The 24,315-nt window shown below is 36.1% G+C and overlaps 1 protein-coding gene across 2 annotated transcripts in view; it reads right to left on the bottom strand.

Moving 5' to 3' along the window:
* The window catches only part of RAPGEF2 (Rap guanine nucleotide exchange factor 2), a 189,994-nt gene that overhangs the window by 36,118 nt on the left and 129,561 nt on the right, over positions 1-24,315 (bottom strand). For both annotated transcript variants that reach the window (XM_074147893.1, XM_074147894.1), the window contains 2 exons: positions 10,639-10,770; positions 1,159-1,336 (listed from right to left, as the gene is read on the bottom strand). In XM_074147893.1, coding sequence (XP_074003994.1) covers positions 1,159-1,336; positions 10,639-10,770 — 310 coding nt within the window. The remainder of the gene's footprint in view (positions 1-1,158; positions 1,337-10,638; positions 10,771-24,315) is intronic.

Genomic DNA, 24,315 nt, shown 5'->3' with positions numbered 1-24,315 from the left:
CATCATCTGGTAGATTCACAGAGTTTCCCTTGAATGGCTCAGACAGGATTACTGTCTTAAAGGTGACTACTGCTGCTCTGTCTTCTGTGTGCGCTGGAGCTGCACTTAGACTCAACAGTGAAATTCTCCCGTAATTTTGCTTTTGACATTGTTCCTAACTACAGAGCTCAATTTTTCTTAGTAGTCTTGCTGTGGGATTGTATGTCCTAAATGCTAGACCTATTCTGTTTGATCCATTCTGTTTGATCTAAAAATCTACTGAGAGTAGTCAATAGGACACCATCTTTTTCCTAAATTTTTATTTACTCAGAATCACTGAATGGTTGAAGTGGAAAGGGACCTCTGGAGATCATCTGGTCAAACCCGCCTGCTCAAGCAGGGCCACATATAGCAAATTGTCCAGGACCGTGTCCAGATGGCTTTTGAATATCTCCAAGGAGGAAGACTCTACCATCTCTCTTCGCAACCTCTGTAGTGCTTGGTCACAGTTAAAAAAACCCAGCATTTCCTGGTGGTCAGATGGAGCCTCCTGCTCTTCAGTTTGTGCCCATTGCCTCTGGTCCTCTCACTGGGCATCACTGAGAAGAGCCTGGCTCTGTCTTCTTTACACCCTCACTCCAGGTATTTGTATGCACTGATGAGATCCCCCTGAGCCTTCTCTTCTCTAATCATAGCAAATTAGTTTGATTAGATGCACATTTACATAAAGGTCTTAATGGCTCCAATGTTTAACACAAACTTATATCTGGTTAAAAACAGACACAACATCACAACTTACAATTAAAAATTTTAATGTGATAAGCATCTAGTGTTGACGTCAATATTGACTTTGCCAGGGTTCTGTCTAACTGTTTTCCAGTATGCAGTGATGTTTACTTCATAAACCAGTTCTGATATCAATTAGAAATTGAAGCTTGAGGTCGAAAGGGCCAGCAACTAAGAGTTTTCACCCATATTATGTGTGTTTTCCTGCTCTTCTTTGGCTGTACTCATTCCCTGGCTGAATTTATGGCATTTATGAATCACCTTACAGAATAAACACTAAACTTACCAACTACAAAAGCCAATGATTAAAATAACAGCTCAAGCTCAAGAAGTAATTTTTTTTTGGTGAAGGAGAACAATTTTGACAGTAATTTACTACATTTCGATACTTACCAATGTCATCATCTGTCCTGTCTATTGGGTCTTTCTCCAAGCAGTCTCTAACAATATCCCTACTCATCAAAGGATCTGATGCCCTTTCAATGTCTTCTTCATCATCATCATCCTCAGAATCCACTGCTGTCTCTGGCAACCCACTGAGATCCATATCACCAGCCTCACTTTCTGTAGCCTAAATTAATGTATAAATGATTAAAAAAAAAAAGATTAAAACATTCAAATGTGTTCTTCACTGCTAGTTTTCTAGTTAAACGTACAGAAATGAATTCTATCACCTAACAGATCACTCAAATTCACTCAATATTTTTAACACTGTTTTTCTTTACATATCTTTTTAAAACAGCTAACAATTAATCAAACCAAAACCATTGTTTAAACAGGGCTTTTAACACTTGTTTCAATCAGCCACAGACAAACAGGATTCAACTGACATTATTTAATCAGTACGTCTTGGGGGAATTGAAGGCAGTTATATTTGAAGGAAAAATTTCTTGAAATATTAGCTGAAAATATTTTTTTTAAAAAAATAAAGTTAATTTAAAACAGTTTCTGTTCCCCCCATCTTTGCATTTTCAGACACTTATGAATGTAATATAATTTTAAGTAGAGAGGTTTTGGGAAATAAGTACAGCATCAAAACACTATGTGAATTTTGCTACCTCCCAATTTTGCTAACCTAGGACTGTATTTTTCTTTTACAGTTCCAATTGAACATAGTTAAATATGGCTTTCATTTGCTGATAAACCCTATGGGAATTTACAGAGAAAATGCAAAGTCACTGCTTAAACACCACAAGATAGACTACACAGAATATATGCCAAATTTAACTTAAATTGTGTTAAAATGAAGGAAAACATAGTCCATATATAGCCTGAGGTCATTAGTATAGCACCTAAAGGTAAATACATTTTAATGATTCAGTTTTAAGACCAAACGCTTAATAAATCCCACAAACATTTGTCTGTCACGGCTGATAAAGCTGCTTTTTCTCAGAACCTGATTTAATACCACAGCAGCTCAGCTGCCAAGGCTTATCTACGACAATTTTTAAGGAAATGCAAGCTTCTAATCAGCAAGTTTAAAGCCATGGCTCAAGAAATCAAGTTTCACACGCCTTATAGGGATGGTTTGTTTCTGAGAATCTGGAAACAAATCTACTTTAAAAATATTACATGGGGCAAACACAGCCACTAAAGTCTGTTTTATTGATCTGTCTGTCACACTGGTAAAAAAAAAAAAACACAAAACAAACCACAACACAACCAAACATGTAACTAGGTCACCCTCCAAACACAGAGAAGGTAAGACAAATTACGTTGGTATTTTCGTAGAATCATCTTCCCTAGTCCTGCCTCACTGGCTGTGGCTGACATCTGTTACTTTAATGCCATTATACACAGCCAACTTATGAATGGTAGCATATGGCTGGAGACGATCAGGGCAGCCAGTGTCATTCTTAAATGCTTCTATCCTATAGCACAACGCAAGCTTTGTAACAGGGTCTTGTTAATATAAAAAGCATAACTGCAAGCATAACAGCACCTACACAATATTCAAGTTATTCACACTGCGGTTTATTTTTTTGAAAGAGAAAAATGCTGAGCATTTCTTAAGCAGGCTAACGAAAGTTGTTATAAAGGCATACAAACAAATCACAAAAACGACAGCTCTGATAGCAGTGTTTTCATTAGCGGTCTTATTGTGCTTAACATGCATGTTCTCTGTGATATATTTGAAACAGTGGCTCTAACTACTCTTACAAAACAGCCTTCATCAAAAGCGACTGGTGGAAAAATTAGTGACAATGAGTCAGTAGACACACAGCTTATGACACCGATCTGTCAGATCAGAAGTCTCTAACAGCGACAATTCCAGTGACAGTTGGACTGACTAATTCACAGCCAATTTTGCAAACCTTCCCGTTACGAACAAGTGCCTCTCCTACCTGCCTAGAATAAGCTTTCTCAAGAGCATGTTGGTAAGATGAAGGCAGAAGTACATTTAGTCATACAATGCTAACATACATGAGAAAATTAGACATATTGTACAAAATCGATCATTAAATGACAAGTTATTTGACTGCCTTAAAACAATAAACCAAAACCAAACAGAAAGTCGAAGCTCTATTTTATCAAGAAAAGTTGATGCTATTTTGAAAAAAATCTTACACAAATCAAATGCAATTATGTATTTAGAAAATACTTTAAAAATTACAACTGAATGTTACAAGTATTTTCTAAAGATGATCACTTGTTACAGAGCTAATTAAATCTTTTTGATAACTGAAGTAATTGGTAGAAATCTGACTGATAAAGCAACTATTTCTAACTTACTAGTTATCCAAAAATATAAACCACTGCAATAAAGAAGCTCGGAATTGAATACAACAATCCACAGAGTAAAAAGAAAATGTATTAATGTAACCTTAACCTTTAAAAATAAACCTTATCTTTTCAGAATAAAAAAAAAAAACCAACTATTTTTTCAAGCAATCTTCTGAAAAAGATATTATGCAAAAGTTAGCAAAAGAGCACTGCCTTTCCACATGGGCAATATGCATTCACAGTAGTAAAGAATCAAATAATTCATCCTCAGTTTATACACACAAAAAGTTTTGCATTAGTTTTGTTACATTATTAAGAAAAATTGGATCTGTCTTCGTTAAAAGCACGCACCAATTTATTTACAAAACATTGCAAATAGCTTCTTTAGGCTTAGTAACATCAAGTATGATGTGAAGTACTCAAGGTCCTCTTGCTGACACATTACACTTCATAACCCACTTACTTCGAGTACTTTTGTACACCCTCACTGCTAGAAAAATCAAGCATGTCTGGACAGCAACCCTTAGTTATGAAGTGATAGTCATGCATTTTTGTAAGACTAAAAGGAAAACCTCGATTAGCTCATTTAAGGACAGAGGCTTCCTTATAAACCTCAGCAGTAGAAAATTCAGAACACAAGAGGGTACCCGACAGAATTTGCACTACAGTCAGTCACGAGGCTTAGGGCTTCCCAGGGCATTTAATGAAGGATGAAGTACACCTTGGAAATCAGTGCTTTCATAGATGCATGCTATCCTTTGTTTTTTGGGTAATAAGAGAAATTAACTTCACTTAAATAAATCTAAGGAGATTGCATGTAAGAAAAATGCTGGTTGCAGCTTAAAGTACAAAACAATGTCTCTCCAAAGTCTGAATACCAGTTGCAATGAAAATTTTCTTCACAGTTGGAAAGATGGCATGAAAAATTTGCTGAAGCTTCAAAGGAATCACACGACAGCCTAATATTTTATTTGTGACATCACCAACAAGAAAGTCAGGAGACTTAAAAGAGACATTTTAAAGCCTGAGGTGAAGAGTTATTTCACATTTGGTACCTAAGGAGACCTGCCCAATTTTAAGTGTTGTCTCTTAAGGCTAATATTGTAGTAATACAAAAAACAGTTTTTCCAACTGCTAAGGATCTCCAAGGCCAAAGTCACTTTAGATTTGAGTAATAACAGCTAATTAAACAAACACCATGACATAACTAGGAAAAGATGAAAAGTAAAGGAGCCTTGTGTAAGTTTTCTCAGTGAGCCTTTGGCACTTTGACTGATTGTAGGCGGGGTAGGAAAAAAAAAAAAACCCACACCACCAAAAAACCCCAAAAGAACCATCATCCATTAAAAACCCAAAAGAACCATCATCCATTAGGTCAAACTGGTGAGACCTGGAAAACAGAAGATCCTGTTAGTCCCTTTAGCCTGGGATGAGGGGAAACTGATTAAGCCTAACTCCACTGGTCTTTCATTTCTTGAAGGCACCATGGACACGGAAATAACGAGAAAGGCGATGGACTACATAAACGGTTAAAGAAGATGACTGGCTCTGTTTTAAGTGGCCTTCATGGTTTTCTTTTCTACACTGGTTTGGGGAAAAGCTTCCAGCTGCTCTTAACAACATCAAGAGAAAAAAAATAGAAAACCCTTAAAATTAACCATACTATCTACTGATTTCTTAGTATTTTCAACAGAATATTTTAGCCTAGACTTTTTTTTCCAATTTTTATTTCAACCACTTTCTTTAGGAAACTTTAAGAAAAAAAATGCATCCTTTTGAATAATAAATTCCCTTTATAACTAATGTCACCACCTAAATCAACAATCCAAAATCTCCAAATATGCAAGAGAAAAATACTAGAAAAAAATTAAAAATACAGAAGACACTTGTTGCAAAAACCAGAAATATGTTTTTGTCTGGTGCAGTCCTTGAAGCCCACGAAGCTAAGCAAGCAGCCAAGCTCAGCTGAAAAAAACCCCCCACAGCTTATTTTTCAAATATTATAACTTGACTAAAAAAAAAAAAAACTTAAAAAATGAAATTAAGAATGTTTATTAGTGTAAACATTAATTTTTTACTTCATAATTTATAAGCCGATACTGATACAAAACACCAAGAACACTGGCACTACACCTCTCATGAAACCGCTTGCAAAATTTCCACTAGCTTGAAAGATTTTCTCCTGTCACTAGACACACACGTTGGATCCAGCTTTTCCTGAGAGAGAAAATATGGCTGGGGTTTTGTTTTACATTAGGCTTCAACTCCTTGGCAAAAGTTTACAATATAAATAAATTGCTATGAAATTCAATCCATGTAAATACACTATGTATTTGTTTGTTAAAGAATTATCATATATATAACAATCAATTAGAACTATTACATGCACACAAATCATACATAAATAAATCTAAGGTAGTAAAATTATTTTTTTCATACTCTACTAACATGAGTGCAAATGGCCATAAAATACCTTAAAACTCCTTCAGCCTAAGATTTTTACTGCTCTCTCTCTTCATATTTATTCTTTCATTATCTACTATAAAATTTACAGCGCAGCAGCCCACATCTGTCACAGGAGTCAGTCTGACTGCTATTGCTCCCTAGAGATGGAAAAAAGTAATAATCCAGACAATGCACACCAGGAGCGGCATCTCCCCTATCGCCAACTAATTGCCATTTTCTCAGAATGGAGCAACTTCTCCTCAGACCACAGGCATACAGAACAAGGACTCTGGAAGTTACTCCTAGGCGATAAACTGCAGAATAGATTAGACGACTCAGACTCACCAGGAATCACAGAATGGTAGGGGTTGGAAGGGACCTTCAGAGATTATCTAGTCCAACCCCCCTGCCAAAGCAGGCTCACCTAGAGCAGGTTGGACAGGAACACATCCAGGAGGGTGCTAAGGTACTGCACAAGACCGAGCCAAAGCTGCAGGGGGGGAGTTCAGTAGGACTTAGTTTACCTGAGCTGTTTCAGACATCTTTGCATCACAAGGGTACAAGTTACTCCTGGGGAGATTCTGACTGAAGACAAAAGGAAAATTTTTCACAAGGAGAACAGTCAGCCATTGGGACATTCTCTGCAGGGAAGTGGTTGATTCCTCATCGTTGGACACTTTTAAGATTCAGCTGGACAGAGTGCTGGGCCATCTTGTCAAGACCATGCTTTTGTCAAGAAAGGTCAGATCAGATGATCACTGAGGTCCTTTCTGACCTGGTATTCTGTGGTTCTATGATACCCAGAGCCTTGGAGGCTGATACAATCAGAAAGACTGACTTAATCTTAAGGTAAAACCTCTTTATTTTGCATACAGTGACTTAGGGGCAGGCTGCATGGTTTGAGATACAGGTTTGGGCTCCCTTGGGAAGACTTTCTGGAACGTGGACCTTTCTTCTACGAGTTACCATGTCAAACTCGTGAGAATACAAAGTTGACATCTTGAAAATTTCCAAGCAATACAGACATCCTGGGAGGGTCTCGGAAAGGATGTTCCCGGTTTCCTGTACCGCCGGGCGTATCTGGGCAGAGACCAGAGAGCACGTAGGGCCGGCAGGAAGCCATCAGGCTGAGGACAGGATAAGGCAAAGGAAGGCTGGCAAAGGAAAGAGCTCAGCCAACACACCACCACCTTCCCAAAACAGGGAGGGGGAATAACAAGCGTTCACAGGCTTAAAATCTCCTCGCTCCCAAACTGGGATCATCATCTGGTAACATACATGACAGGTATAGGAAGCATTTAGGAACATATAGGAATGGGTATATGCTTCCATACAGAAAGCATTAACTAAACATGAGAAACAGGAGTGAGCAGCCATACATGAGAAGGAGCAGTGAACGATCTGCTTTGCCAAATCAACACAACTATTGTTCTTGGCAAATACAAGCCAGCACACAATCTATTAACACTCAGCATCCCCTTTCTCTCCAGTCATATTACAGTGTTAGTCACTTTCTGAATTTATTTCCTAAAATAAAAGTAACAACATTTAAGGACCTTACTGACTGGCACCTGAAATATTTTTGAGACTTGGAGAGGGTAAACACAAAGGAATATTTATTTTATTTTGGTAAGTACTTCTTATCCTAAAAGAAGTTCTTTCATGTGCAATATTTGACAAACAAATTTAGTTACAGCATTAATATTTAAACAGAAATATTCTCAGCACAATGCTGAAAGCATCTGAAGATTCAGCTTCATAATTTATTTAAAAAATCTTAAAAGGCCATGAACGAATTTTCACTGCAAACAGCTGCTCTTAAGACTACAGAATTAAAACTTACTAGGATGCAAAACATGACATACCATTACCTCAGATTTCAATAACAAAGATCTAATTAATAGTACAATTTTAAAAAAGAAAGCATTTATTTTATTTATCAATTGCAAGATAAGATGGCAATCTTTCTAAATCATTGCTTTCTACTTAGCCATAAGAAACAGAAGTCCACCTTACTGAACAGGAAAATGCCATTATATACAGAACATAAGAATCAGAGAAACAACAATACTGAGCTTTGTCTAAGACCTCTTAAATTTGAGTAAAAAAAATAACATGTAGATGACTTGGTGATGGTTTACTGGTTTTGAATAAACACTTGGAAGAGAATTAAAAGACAAAAATTTGAGAGAGAATGACCGATCCAACCTCTTGGTTTCAAGAAGTATTTCTGTTTATTTAATCCTAGACTTAACCCCAAAGAATTCAAGTTATAACCATTTTATTTTGTTGTGGGCTTTTTTTGGCAGTACTTTAACCTAACTTAACACTGCTACATTGCATTCCTTTATGACTGAAATTGAGGTCAGAAATTAATGATTTACCACAATATGAGAAATCATTAAATTAAACAATCTTTGGTACCATTAAGTTTAAATTCAAGAATTTAAGAGCCTTATCAGTTTCCATACCTGAAATTATCAATTCATTTTCTTAATAAATATTTTCTTCAAGTATGTGTATTAACACAAAAACATGGGGTTACATTCCACAATACATGCTCATATTTCTCGATGTTGATATAGCCATAAATTATTTTAACAAGTACTTTGACACTGTACAATTATACAGTTCTCAATGCATCTGTGCCAAGTCATCTTTAATTGAGGCATTAATTTGTGATTAATTGAAGAAACCAGATAATACATTTTAAGATCAGCAAGAATGAATTATTTTTTAAAATTAAATTTAAAAGAATATTTTAAAAGTAAATGTTCTCCACATAAATACTTCAGAAAGCCATTAACATTCTCTGAACACTAACCATTCTGTTGAATCCTTTATTGCAAACAAAACTTATCATGGGAGTCATACACCACGTTGGTGACAACATAAGTAAGTTTTTCTCTGAAGTTTTTGTACAGTTGTTTATTGTTTTGTTTATTTGTTGTGTTGGTTTTTTTTTTTAATTTCCCAGAAATTTGGTGATTCTTTTCACAGCTATGTAAGTTCTGCTGGAAATCTTTGCAAAAATTTACTTCCAACTTATCGAGAGTAACTGTATGACTATAACCACACGCCACCTACAACTATGTCTCTAGAGGTACTTGTTATTTTTATGTTAAAGTGAAAATCTTTGAAATGAAAGGTATGAAAATCTATGGAAGACCTGAAGAACAAAGCTGATTTTACATCTTTTTCACCCTCACAGTACAAACCTAAATCCTGTCTCTAAGTAATCCTCTCTTCAGAAAAAATCCTGGCAAACACACCTTACTGGCATGTGCTGTGCCTAAGTGTTCAGTTACTTTGACAATTTCCACAAAAATAAACCTTTGCATTATTGCAATTACTCTCTAAGTTGAACTGGGACCTTTTTATAACCTCTCTTCTCCCACAGAAAAGCCTACGAGCTTATTCACCTGAAGCAGACTACATGCTACAACTGTGCTCACAACTCAAGTTGTATGTATTTGTACAGACAATGCTTTTCCCATTGCTTAAATGACTACACTTGCATTTTTAGAAGCATCCCAAACAAACATTATTCCTCTTCTAGTAAGCAATACTTCATGTAGAAATGGTCTCACTAATTTTTTATGATCGCTTTGATAGAACAACATTTTATTTACATTTCATTCCTTTTTTTTTCAGAATAACAAATTGCTATACTTTCCTATCAGAAGGACAAATCCTTCTCTGACATTGCAAGAACTGTAAACATCAAGTGAAGGATGTAGACTTCCTCATTTTATTTTATTTCAGATTTTTTTCCAATTTATGTTTGGAGGAAGCACACATACCCCCAAGTCCTCTAGGGACCCTCTGGTCGCTTTCACAGTAAGCGTCTCCATACTCAAGCTGCTCCAAACGCAGAGCACAGAGCTTTCGGCAAGAAGGCCCCTCAGAAGTAAAGACAACTTAAAGAGCATCACCAGTTCAATCTCCCCATCCTTCCCTGGACAGACAAGAGAGAAAGCGCTACCGAGAGGCTGGCAGCAGGTCTCTACAGGGTGGGGGAAACTGGAATATGCCCCTCAAGTCAGGCTGCTCACCACGCATTTCCTTCTCCCTGCCACTGAATATGTTCTAGATTTTTGAAGCCAACACAGCTAAGAACTGTAAAATACAGCATCAAGAAGAAAAATCCCTCACATTACAAGGTCCTAAATTTATAGTTTCGAAACTCTGATCTGTAAACATCACAGTAGCTGTTATACATATGCCAAATCAGACAGACAGAAAGATGAGGTGAAATGCTGGAGTCAGGTACAGAATTCCTTCACCTCCAAGGTCCCACCATGGACATCTGCTAGAGGCCACACTGGCTCTCCGTGCTGAAGTTCAGGAATATTTCCTCTCCCAAAATCACAAATTACAAACAAAATTAATGAAGCACAATCCTGCAATGTTACCAAACACTACACCTCTACATCGCTGACTAGGATCCTGACAAACTATGGCAACGCATGTCAAGTCACTGTGCTGCAGATCACTTGCTGAGTTGTCAAATATCAGATTCAGTACCTGGTGGATAAAACCCTGAAATTATTACAATTCAAACATAAATTTTTTTTTTTTTTTAAATCTACCGAGTGCTTCTTCAGACAAAAAACTGACAACACACAACAGCACAGGTGTTCAGCTACTAATGTCAAAACTGCTGTCAATTGCACCTCCCGTCAGCATCCATTCCAGTCTTACCTGGTAGATATCAGAAAGGCTGCTGCTTCCTGAGTCACTAGTGATGCTACATCCTGAGTGACTAGATGAAACGTGGGTCACCTGTGGGTGGAGACTGTCAGTAAGGTGCAGCTTTGTGAAATCTGCAGGAAGCTATAGGTGGAGCAGAAAAAGCATCATTACTATTTGAGGTAGATACACAGCAAAATGAATTCAAATCTTTTCTGTCACACTTTACTCTCTGCCAGTACCAAATATATTAAGAAAACCACTTGGGGCTTCTTAATTTCTCCAAGAATTAAGAGGCAATTCTTGGGGCTTGAGAACCCAGCATAAAAGTTTGAGTTTTGCAGGTTTTTAAATTCAAGCAGAGGTCAGCACAATACCACCAAATTGCTACAGATACGAGCGATTTTTAAAAAGCGTATATTCACACCAGTGAAGCAATAAATGTTCAGTATCTTGCTATAGGGTTTGGATCAAATTAAAGCGCATATGAATATTGTGCTAGTTTCAATATCAACAGTTTCCTGCAGAATGAGATTAACAGAGTGAAATCATATACTTAAAAAAAACCCAACCAAATTTTTCAGCTGCTCTGGATTTGGCTAACACTTTTGCTTCTGAAGTTGACAAAATACATTACAGACAAGTAAAATCCAAGGCACCAAGCTATCTGTTATACTTTAAACCAAATAGTATGATGGCAAATAGGAAACGTGGGGAGACTGACACACTGCAAAGAGCTACAAACCCTGAAATGAGTTCGCTCACATGCGGTGCTGAAGAACGAATCGAAACAGTATATTTGATCTTTTAACAATCATCCACCAAGACTTGTGACATATTTTTACTATTGCTTTACGCACACAGCTCCCATGAAAATCTGTAAGAACTGTAAAAAATGCCAGACTGCAGAAACAGAACTTTGATAAAGGAAAATATTTGCTCTCTGGAAAAGTATTTAAATACTATTTCAGGAGCAAATTACTCCTCTCCCCAAGGAGCTTGTATCCCACCACTAGTTAATAGAAGAATGTTAATGTATCAATTTTGGTATGCAATAAATGCTTCAATTATTTAAAAAAAAAAACAAAAACAAACCAATAGAAAACCAACTTTGGTCTTTTTTATTTGTTTCAAGGTAGATACGCTCTATAGAGGTGCATTTGTACTGAGAATGTCATATGGACTATGTCCATCCACGTCAGTTATGAATACTACCTTGACACTATTACCATTCTCCCTGGATGGAAATGAAAATAAGAGCTCACTCAGCATTAAGATATAATAGGTCAATCAGTATAAAAGGTTATGAAACAAGTAATCTGCAAGTCAGAAGAGAGTGTGATTGAGAAAATGATTAGCTCTATACAGTTAAAGGTACTGAATTATTTTACTGCTGCTGGCTTGGTTTAAATCTGTTTATGGAACATGCCCTGAAAGAACCTTGGCTTTAGGATTTGTGGTGAAAGCACAGACAACTTGAAACCTTACTCTTATTTAGACTGACTGGCACTTCCTATTCTAATACTCCTGAAAACGATTTCTTCTTTATTATGACTGCATCCACTGACAGCAAAAATGGCTATATTTTAAGCAATTGTTTCTCAATATTTTACCTGAAAGAGGGGTTGAAATGAGTAACCAGACATTAATAATCCTAAAAAGCTTCAGTAAGCCCAGAGCTAGAGTTGATCTTCATATACCAATCAACAAAGAAAGGGCAATTAACAAAAGCAATATTCTAATACATACAGCCATAGATGCTGCCTCCAGAAAAATCTAATTATGCTCACCACTGCTGCTGATATATCAGGAGGAGAAAATACAGTATGAAGGAGGGCATTAGTTACAGTATCTTTTGTCTCTGCTACTTCCCTTTTTAATCTGTAAATTTGAATTAGCACAAACCCGAACACTATTTCCTGTTATTTAGGCCATTTTATCCAATTTTGATCATGATTCAAACCACTATACAAACAAGTATACATAGGTAGAATGTATAGCAAATGAACCATCATAGCTTTTGCAATGTGTCAATTAATATTACTAGAAGTACAATCTCTTAGAATTAAAGCAGTCCAGGATTATTTCCAAGTAGAAATCCTATATATTATTTTCAGATAGATGCACAAATCATCTAAGATTTGGACATGTAACGATAACTCAAAGTTACAATATTTTGTGATCTTTACATTTTATAAAGCAATAACCATTTCAATCACAGACAAATATTAACTCCATAGGGAGGTGCATGTCAACAGTATCTTGTGCCCAGCCAAACACATTCAATTTTTCATAGTACTCAGCAAATTTCTTCACATCATTAACAATTGCATTTATTTTTTATCAATGCAATAACAATTCTTAAGAACCTTACATCAAAGCAAATCCAGTTAGTATGTTAAAAAATATAATCAAGATATGTTTAATATCATGACTGCACTTAGGGTTTTAAATGTACAGCAAGGATTTATGTTTTGTTACTACACAGGGAATAGGAAGAGGCAGGGGATTCCACAATAACTGATGAAATACATTGCATATAAAAGCGAGCCTTTTGATTTTTTTTTTGGCTGTAGACAATCAGCTGAATGTTTGGTGATTACTGGTTTCAGAATAATTCCTCAAGCCAAAGCCATGCTGCATGAGCTGGACTTGCCAAGTGGTGACAGCAGAAGATCAGAAGCAGGCATTTCACTTAGGGCAACCTAACTAGTCACTTTGATCCTAATCAAATAGGACTATTCACAAGCAGAAAGCACATGCTTACATCTTTGCAGAATACTACATCTCTGTGCTACATGCCCCAAAGCAGCATCCACTTCAACTGCCCTATTCCCAAATAAGTTAAGGTGAGAAGTTGTGTGAGGGAAAAAAAAAAAAAATACAAAAATTAAATAAGCTGAAGCATTTCCATTGTGAGGTCAATGAAAACTGCTTGTGAGAAACACATGCATTTCTATCTAAGTGACTTACTGCTATTTAAAATATTATTGTACAGAGTTGTACACAATGGGGAAAAAAGTAAAGCACTGATGAAAATGAGAAATCACATGTGCTTAAGTCTTCTACATGAGAGGTTACACCTGTCACTCCTGGAGCACAACGTTTAGTAAATGGTTTTTGCTAAGCAGAGCAAGAATAAAATGCCACGTTCAACCGCCTCAGTAGTGCCAGCAACCAGCACAAAGCTGTCTCAAACCAGGTTATTTACATCTAATTTCTTACTTGCAGTTGAACATATTAGAAAACAACATCATGAAACTGTGCTATTATATCCAGTGAAAAAATGGCTAGGAACACCAATTCTGCTGTTGGGAAACATAAGAAAGTTAAACTTCACTACAACAGGTGTATTTGCTGTGCTATTGAATACCATTTTATTATGAAATTGTTAAGCACTCGGTGCTTGTATTCAGCTATAGTTCCATTTAACAGTTTAGTATTGACTTTAGTAGTTAGCATCGCAGTAAAAATAAAGGTTTTCATGTAACATTTTAAAGCTCATAAGGCTAGATATATTACACATGCCTTATCCTCCAGATCATGCAGCAATATGAGAAAGTTTAAGGACATAATACCTTTTGCCTCAGTAAGATCAGCTATAAAAAACTAAAGGCACCACAAATGGCATCAGAACGAAAGAGACATTTTAATCTTGTTTTGCATTTTCATTAAATGATGGCTAGTTTTAAGGAGTCATTCAAAGTAATAAGGAACAAAAGCACCTTGTATATTTTCCATAACAAGCACTTATTTATTATGGAAACACTGAAGTACAGCTTTGCTGAAGCCAGCAACTACTCTAATTCTTAACTTTGTTACTGAACATTTGGTTTCGAAGGATCAAAATGAACTAGCAGACAGAGTAAAAACGTGGCAGGGTAATTTAGAAAAATAAACGCATGACTCGTTCTTAAGTAAATATAGTTTCATTACACTACATTAAACAACGAATAGTCGTTAAAAGGGCCAGATAACTATCCTCATAAACTATTTTCAGGACAAATGTCATAAGTGAGAAAACATTAAGGAGGAATATGCATAGAACTAATGAAGTATGACATAAAAATGGATAAAAGGTTTTAATACAAAACATGAAGAGATAAAGTAGTTAACACCAAAGCCCTAATCTTAATTTGACAGAAGTCAAAGCAGTATTTTATAAATGTGCATACAGCACTTAATAAGTGTGCATGCGTGTGTATATATAGACACATTTAAACAGTTCACACACATGTAAAGAAAGCAGAGGAAAAACAGTACATCTGGGAACTCCATGCTCTTACTTCTTGAAAGCCATAAAACAAATGAAAACTTAAACAATTATGTGAAACTATCTTAAGGACAAAGTGGTATCTCCATTTTGAACTGTACAATACCTTAAACCCTATCACATCTTCCTATCTTAAAAGCAGCATTTTATTACTTCCACCCTCAAAGTGAGTCACCGCTTTATGCATGCAAAGCTAACAATTACTTTGCACTGAATATGTTCTTCCTATTTTAAGAACATCATGATTTTCTCCTACCCTACAGCGTGCCTTTCTCTATAACAAAAGGCAATGAATATATGTGCTACTTCTGGGACTGTGATGGGCTTCTCCTCTTTCTTAGTCTCTTGGCCAAACACTTGAGCTCTGCTGTATTCTATGCAACTTCTACTCAAGATATCATTGGGCTCATCCTACTAATAACAGTATTTATTTTTTTTAAATTTAATATATTTTCAGAATATTTACTAAACAAGACATTAAAATAATCTTCAGATATGTCATGAAAAGGAATGAAAACAGCAAAACATGAGTGAAACAATACCAAAATTCTTCCTTCATTTAAATAGCATTCCTCTGGTTTTTTGTTGTGGGTTTTTTTTTTTTTTTGGTTGGTTTTTGCTTTTGTTTTGGGTTTATTTTTTATAAATGTACTTATGTGAAAACAACAAATATAAATGCATCAATGGGAAAGATATACAAACAAATATAATTCTAAAATACAAGAGGAATGCTGGTTGGAGAGCTCCAATATACCATTCATAGTAGAGCAAACATATCAATAAGCATCTTACAAACAAGGTCTTCTACTAAAGGCCAGTCAGCAATTTATGAAAGCTTTATAAAGCCTGCAAAGTGACTGAAGTACATCAGCAGAAAGATTGAATTTAAGAGAGCAAAGGTATAACATTCTGTTACGCAATTCCCAATGAATGATCCTATAGGTAATTAAGTGCCTCTGAGATAGGCCAAGCAAGTATGGTAGACATAAGGCAACACAAAATATCACCTTTATAAACTATTTCCACTTTCTGCGATTACAGAAACAAGCAAACACTGATTCTTCAGCCTCTGAATACATGCATCTCAATGCTTACTCTGTAGTACCTCTTTACTAATAAAATCTAATAAAAGCTACCATAATAAAAAAAACCCCAACACCCAAAACGGTGTGTGTTTGTTTTATTGATGATTAATTTAGTCCCATTTATCTAAATAAGTGAATTGCAACGAAATTATTTTGGTATTCTGTATCTTTTCATAAAGGAAGAGCAACGGCAGCCAAATAAAATAAATATCACGCCTTAGTCCTTCCCATTATTTTTTTCCCCACCAAGACAGGCATTTTAAAATGTTTATTGCACTACAAAAGTCTACATCACCAACCCAGTATTCTTCAGTATCCTATCAATTCAGTAATGTTTTATTTCACTATTTTATGCAAATGTTCATTTTTATATTAGATGTTTATAAGTCTGTTGTATGTGTTTTAAGGATATACCCAGATTTATGATATTTAATGACTGAAGGAAAAAATACTTCTAATAATGGTGGGTATTCATCAACATGTTATTTGAACATAATTCTTTCACTAACCAAGAGAGACATCAAGGAAAACATTTTTATGGTTCAGCGATTTAAAACACAGCAGTCAATGTAAGTAATTACAGAATAATAATGTAATTTCTATCGATTCTGCCTACAGACATGATGCGGGCTGACATGTCCAGTGCAGAGTTAAAACTAAAATAAAAGTTTAAACTATATACAGTTCAAACTAGGACACAATTCCCATGGAAGCAGGATTTCCGTCTACTTAGGGGTGGGATGGAAAACATTAAGATGTTTCTATGTATTTTCTCTGAAAACTTCAGAGGGAGTTAAATAAAAACCTTCCAACTTGAATTATGTCTTCTGTGTATCATTCACTTTATACTATCTCACATATTTTGAATCTCCAAATTTTCCTCAAATAGGCATCTTTATGTGAAACTGTGTCTCAAACTTCATGAAGACCTAATCTTAAAAGCATTCTTCATCTCGAGTACAAGACAAGACACAACCCATGTTCTGAAAATACTGCATTTGGGTACTGTTGCTGTTAAACAGTTGTTTATATGCAAAGCCCACAGCAGAGCACCTTTAGCAAAAAAATAAGCATTATAAGGATCTTTTCTGGCAAACTCTTCGTATTTTCCTGCACTGGTAACTTTGCTATAGTTAGCCCCCCATAAAACTATTCAGAGGTTTAAGTTAATACAACATGATCTGCTGGTCTCAAAGAGAGAGCGAGACAGAGAGAGTGGACGGGAATGTCATTTTGTTTCCCTTGCAAAACACAGAGACTGCCACTTACTATACATCTCGTAGTTCTCAGCAGCTAATCCTATGAGCATTTAATGCACTGAACATAATTATCCTTTGCTTGAAGGATTATTGACTTCTGCAGAGGGACAGAGGTGGTGAAATGTAAATGGGTATCTGGGGAATGGAGAAAAGCTCTCAGGGACAACTCTTTTCAAAGGAAAAGTATGAAATGCATCACTGGCACCCCCCACTCTTATTTCACGTAACTACCTTATCTGTTGTAGGACCAGATCTGTTAGTACTTGCTTTTTCTTTTGACAGTATTTGTGTCACAGATTCAATGCAGTGCTTTACATTCAAAAGTGTTTTCTTCAGGAAATCAGGCATAAACAATATTCCTTCCACAAACACGATGTCAATTTATTGGTAACAGCTCAAATGATGTAAGAATTAAACAAAAAAAAAAAAATTGAAAAAGGAAAATCTGTATCATACAGGTATTTACAGTGACTGTAAACCAAGAATACATAAGAAATGAATGCAGAATGTTTATATGCAGTTGTTTTGAACTAAACAAATTTGGATTTGAACTAAATCATACTAAACTGCATTAAATCATACTGAACTAAAACATACTAAATTTTCAAAAGCTTTTCTCAGGATTTTGAAATTCTGAACTTAAACTGTTATAATGTATTTAAAATGAACAGCAACAAATCTGCAAGATCAGAAATACAGTATCTGTGGTGGTTTTAAAACTAGAACAGCTCAAAATAAAGAGACTTCTACAACTGTTCTGCCTGTGGATACACACTTAAGTAGCAACAACTCTCTGGCAACCTCAACCACATGGAGAAACGTGGTCTTCTCCTCTCACAACATTTCAGTCATTTCACCTCACCTGGCGTTACTTACAAAACAGTGCTCTTTGCATGGGAGAGGCAGATTTTACAGAGAACACCATTTCTCAGACGTTTTTTTTCCATCTCCTCCACAGAAAACGAGATCTGTGTCTCTCTCTGTACCTTCCACTTAATCACTGAATGATTTTTTGTTCTATCTGCTAGGTTTTTTTCCCCAAACACTGCAGTGAAAGTGAAGCCTTCCAGAATTGAGTCCAAAGGCTTTTTTCAGGTCTTCTTCCTCTTTATTCACCAGCAGGATCTGGTATTTTATGTGATCGGCTTGGTTTGCTTTACAGATGTCTACAGTTCAGATCAGATCCCATCCTTGAAGAGTAGTTCAAAGTGTGAAAAGCAAAATCTCTATTCCAGTATATTGCGTCTGCACATTTACGAAGCCGTACCGTATTGCTCTTGGTAGCACCCACTGCCTCACCCAGCCCTGGCATTTAGAGCCCTGACGGAGCCGGCACAGCCCATGCCTGCACACAAACAGCTTCCCTAAAACACTGAATAAAACTGGGAAGGGAATTCATGTTGTGGAAATCTACATAATGAGAACTGACAACTAGGGAGAGGCACTCAACGACCATTGCGGCTTCGGCTGAAGGAAAGACCGTTCAATTGACTTCTGAAATATCTCTAGGGTAGGAGCATAGAAAGCGGAGCTCAACCACTGAACTCCAGTAAAAGCTCCCCATTATTTAGTAGCAGTAGACGTGGAGGACAAAATATTAATAAAGCCTGGCTTTCCAGAGATCTCTCTCTTGGGAATAGCTGATTTTCATACTAACATAATGCATGTTCCAGTTGATGTTTTTCCCACAGTTAGATTACTTCTAAATACTTCCTCTTGCGGCTGTTTGCGTGTTTAACACACTGAGAGCTACTGCTGGGCTGGAAACTAAATGGCCTACTTTCAGGGCTTTGAGACCTATAAGGTTAAATTTTGAACTCTTTGGCCTGTTACAAGTAACTGTGGGAGAGGAAGGAAGAGAGAACCTGGTCACAAACTTTGCTTCCACAGGAAATCAGGCAAAAGATTTATGCCTAAGGACGTAAAAGGAAAAAAAAAAAACCACCAAAAAACCTCAAGAACACTACGCGGGCACATACTTTTACAGGAAATATGAATTCAAACATGTTCAAGCAAGACGTTTTAAACACTGCAGAACTTTTTAAGTAAGCAAGGGGACGCTTACATCCATCTTGTACAGAGAGTCATTTTGGGTTTCTTATCCGGCAGTGTAACAAGTGGACATGGGGGATGCTAAAGAGTAATTACACCAGCAGGGGTAAAACTGATGGCACACGCAGCCAGATTTTCTTTTTAGCTTTAAAGCACCACTCAGGATTGAAAACCACTACAGACAAGCCCAAAGGTGAAAACATCTATCCTGGACACATTTTAAATGGTTAAAGCAAAGAACTATGATAAGTATACATTTCAAGTGTTGAAGCCTCTATCCATGGGCATTCTTACAGCATGTGTTGCCTTTTTTGTTTTATACAAATCATGGAATATTTCATTTCACAATTATAGCACTCTACCCAATCGAATTAAGCTTGGCAAAGTTTTTCAAAACACTCATGAGGGGATATCTCAGTTTTGAACTTCAGCTGTTTAATCTGAATAACTGCAGTTTACTACTGAACTACAGCACTGAATTGTACTGCAGTGAACTAATTTGCAGTAGTAAAAGAAATCAAAGCAATTTGATTCTAGAATAAAGAAAAAAATAAAGGGCTACACAAGTAATTTTTATTTTTTTAAAGATGGGATTCAAAAAATGATAGATATAGGAAACATGGAGTAAAAAATAAAAGTGCTGGTAAAACCAAAAGTGCTGGTAAAACCTGCTGGTAACACAGTGCAAAGAGACACTCTTGGTACAAGGGTTGAGCAGGACACTCTTCTGTGAGAGCAGGATGACTTCTACTTGGAGTAAGAGATAAAATGCAGTAGGAAATTATGTGAGATCATGCACTTGGAGACAAAAAACAAGAACCCATGAACTTATCTGTCAGAAATGACTGTGAAAAGAATTCCAGCATATCAGCTAATCAGAAGGTGACTGAACTGTTAAGATGATAGAGCAGAAGGAGAACCCAGTAAGATCAGAGCATGCATCATCCAGAAATACAGAGGTTCTGAGCTCTTCTCCATGGCACCAGCAGAGACCTTATTTTGAAATGCAGCCCATGTTCCCAGCTGTATGTCTGCAATAAAGATGGACTTAAAGCCATACATATACATAGATTCAGAGAAGAACGATCAGATTATCAGAAGAAGAAAAACTATTATTTGAGAAAGTACAAGAGGAGCATGGCTTAATTCAGCCCAAGCTGAGAGAGGGTATGATCGCTATCTGGAAATAGGAAGGAGGAAAAAGAAATATTTCCAGTAAAAGGCAATGCAGGTGCAAAGCCTAATGAGCAGGAAGTTGAAAGAAGGTTGCTACCTAATGAACCACGGAGATTCTCAAAACCAGGCTTAACAGGAGCAATGGTAGAGAAGGATTTCAAACCAAAGCTAGATGAAGTTATGAACGTGCTGTGCAACAGTGTGTAATGGCAGTGACCCAGAAAATCCCTTCCAGATCCATGTCACTCCTCCAAACAGAAAAACCTGAAACCAGCCTGGTTTTTTTATATAGTTATCATTCAGAAGCAGACTATCCAAAGGAGGAAAAAAGACGAAAATCAACATGATTATCATCATAATGTTTGAGATTTTCTTACTGGTAGCTTCTTAGTAAAGACAGGTATTCTGTGCACTTCCAAAGAAAATGTTTTTAAAATATATAGATAGATACATAGGGAGATGCTGTGCACAGATGCAAAAACTGGAGATTTCCATTTGAACAAAGTTTTACCTCTATAAAATACCAAATTAATTGAAAGAAATTTGATGAAAATTTAAATGGAGACACGACAATTCACAAGCAATTAAATTATTTTTTTTATATTTGATGTCTGCAGCCATGTCAATGCAACCTTTGCAGTTTTAAGTAAAGGATTATCTTTGCTTTATAGTATCAAGGAATAGTTCTGAGAAAAGTGGGTTAGTTTCTTTTTTTTCCCTAATGCAATGACTTTGCTTTTTAGTAACTTCAGCAGTAGGAGAGAAATATGCATAATTCTTTTGCTAATGACTGGCTCCAAATAAGAAATCAAGCACCGTGACTACCTGTTTTCTGTGTGCTTGCTCTAAAATGGAAGTTTCTTCTGTTGTCGTTGTCTAACAATGAACAATGCACACTTTTGCTTCACCTCAAACAAAAAAAACTGAGGAACTGCAATATTACAAGATGCATATCTCAACACACAAGTGAACATCAAAGCACCTGCTAAACCTTGTTTTTAAGAATATTCTGACTGTAGCATCCTTTAATATAAAGGAAAAATGTCTATTACCATAATCACTGGTTTGAGATTGTTAATTGCAAAATAGTAAGCATTTCAAAACAATGATACAAAAACGATACAAAATTTTTTTAAAAAGCTTGTCAAAACAAGGAGGAAATAATTTTGCTTAAAAACAAGGATGTCATTTTTAAAAGAAGGTGACTTTTAAAAGAAAGGTTACTTAAAACCATCTTAAAGTTTATATATAACACTTAGACCAATGCACAGAGTGTAAAAAGGTTTCATACTTGCATTATAGTGTAATATTGTAATATAGGTAATGTCTTGCTGTTTTTCTGAATAATGTAAAAAGTAGCAGAGCGACACAACTCAAAATATTTTTAAATGACAAGCATTTCCCTTTATACATGACTAATGTTGCAAAATCTTTAAACAGTAAGATTTTACTTTATCTCCGATTTTTTATGCTATGTTAACATGCCTACTCAAAGAGCTTTATTATTTATTTTATGAGTTTTGAAAGTGCAGCTGTATTCATGCCACAGTAATATAATAGCAGTGAATGTTGCTGTAAGATCTCCAGCCTTGCTTACCAAGTTTTTTCACATTTTCCCTCATATTGTAGCCAAAGAAAATTAATGAAAATTTTTCACACTGACACAAGCTTTTAAAGCTGTATGTGTAATCATGCGTTCCTATTACCTCCAGAGTTTCTATTCTGTCACACAGAACGAGATTCCAACTTCTTTGAACCACTACGAATATTTACAAGTTTGGGCAAAAGATCTACATGTGTGTGCTCACTGTGATCATAGGAAGGGAAGAAGTAAAGGACCATTTTTCTTCTTTTTAGGGTGTTTAGGGAGTGCAAAGATGTTCCCTAAATTCTGGAACACAGTGCAGCAACAACTGTGCAAAGCCATTTAAAATTATTTACACAGATCAACACAGAAGCATCTTTTTATATGAATAATATATTCATTGAATTTTGAAATAACCTGCAGAGCTTTTCTTTGTACTCTAAGTGGCAGTTACTCAAAACTGTAATATCAAATGCTAAGTTCAATTAGCCCCTTCTTTCTAAAATCACCTAATTTTTACGAATGTCCACAATATATTCACAAGATAAGCAAAACAAGAAGGCCCTATATGGACCCTGCTAAAACCAAGGCTGCTTTAGAGCAAGGAGACATTATCAATCGAAGCAACATGTTATTCTGCTTAAAATGCTGACATTCAGATGTGACTTCCAGAAATTTATCAATTTGTGTCTGTGCAGGTGTGCACAGAGTTTAAATCATCCCTTATATCCTGCTTTAGGTCAACAGTATATTAAAAAAACACAATCCATGTAGCAACCTCTATATTATATTGACACCATGAAGTATTTCAATGGTGTTTATTTAGGAAGAGATTTTAAACAAGAGATTGCCAAGCTGCACAAAAATAAGCAGCACAGAAATCAGCTGGAAATACTAGGACCAGTAACTGAAGCCTGTTCTACAAATGAAATTAGTGAAGTTCATGTTTTTTCCTCCCCCCTACGACAAGATAAAATATAGAGACCCAGGACATGTGCATATACCTCACCTACTGCATTAGATCACCTTGCAATAACCAGAAAAATTGAGAGTCAAATCTTAACCGCTGATTCATGGCAGCGCTAGAATGGTCTTTGCTATAAGACCCCACGGTGCAACAGATTAAGAAGGTTACTTTCATAACAGTGGTAGACCTTTTAGTCATTTACTACATTAAACATGTTATCTCTGTATGCTTAACTGCATAAAAACCCAGCTGGAACACTGAACCTCCACTTAAAAAAAAAAAAAAAAAGAAAAAAATCATATTACTCTGAGGAATTCCTAAATTTAGTTTTCCCTGGGTACCATCATCACAGAAAGAATAGTAATGTACAATACTAATGGAAGTGGCAGGTGTAGGGCTGACATTTAACTGTTGAAACAACCTCTTCCTTCTACAGGAAAGAGGCAGGTAACTAGATTTTCTGTATACTACTGCTGACATGCATGCCACAGTTTGTGAAACTATGATTTAGTATCCATTTATTTAGGATCAGCAGCTGTGTTTGGGGATCTTAGAAAGTCTCTGCTAATGGAAATTTCTGAAATCCTTTGCTCTGAAAAGTGAGAAATCTCTCATCTTCTCACAAAACTGAAAAAAATCAACACTATCAACTAAAAGAACCTCCTGTTTTGAAAATGAGCAAGATAGTACAGCACAGATAGTCCTGGAGTCAGACCACATAAAACGTCTGCAGAAATCATACACCGACAACAAGGAAAGGTACACCTAGCATACAGAGTTCTACAGTTAAGAGAAACTAACACTGTTTTCATTTTAGTCTGCTTTTTATTCTGCTCCTACAGCTGTGAACAGCTTCACTTTTAAAAGAATTATTACAAGTCTTCTCTGTTGCCTTAAAAATTCAGTGGACCACCACTTCCAGATGCGGAGTTAATTATTTAAGTAGGACACTTCACAAAGGCTCCAAAATCCATAAATTCATGCATTTTCCTTTTACTCGTGGTTCCTTAAAAGTAAGAACAACAGGGGAAAAAAAAGATTCTTACTACATTATTTCTGGATATTTCAAGTAAAATCCCCTCTATAGTCAGCTTCTTATTCAAAGGCCAAAAAACCTAGCTAAAAATCCACTGGTGATGTGGGTCAAAACTGAAAAGGCAAGCACGCCAGGGACACATCCAAGTCCGACATCTGGCTCTTTCCTGAGAAATCTAGAAGAGTAAAGAGCTACTGCCTGCCAAGTATTTGGAAGACTATTTTTTTTCTTAGCTCATTATCAGGAATACATTAAG

The sequence above is a fragment of the Numenius arquata genome, chromosome 5 (genome assembly GCF_964106895.1).
Source record: "Numenius arquata chromosome 5, bNumArq3.hap1.1, whole genome shotgun sequence".
Lineage (NCBI taxonomy): Eukaryota > Metazoa > Chordata > Aves > Charadriiformes > Scolopacidae > Numenius > Numenius arquata.
This window is presented reverse-complemented; position numbering and strand designations above follow the sequence as displayed.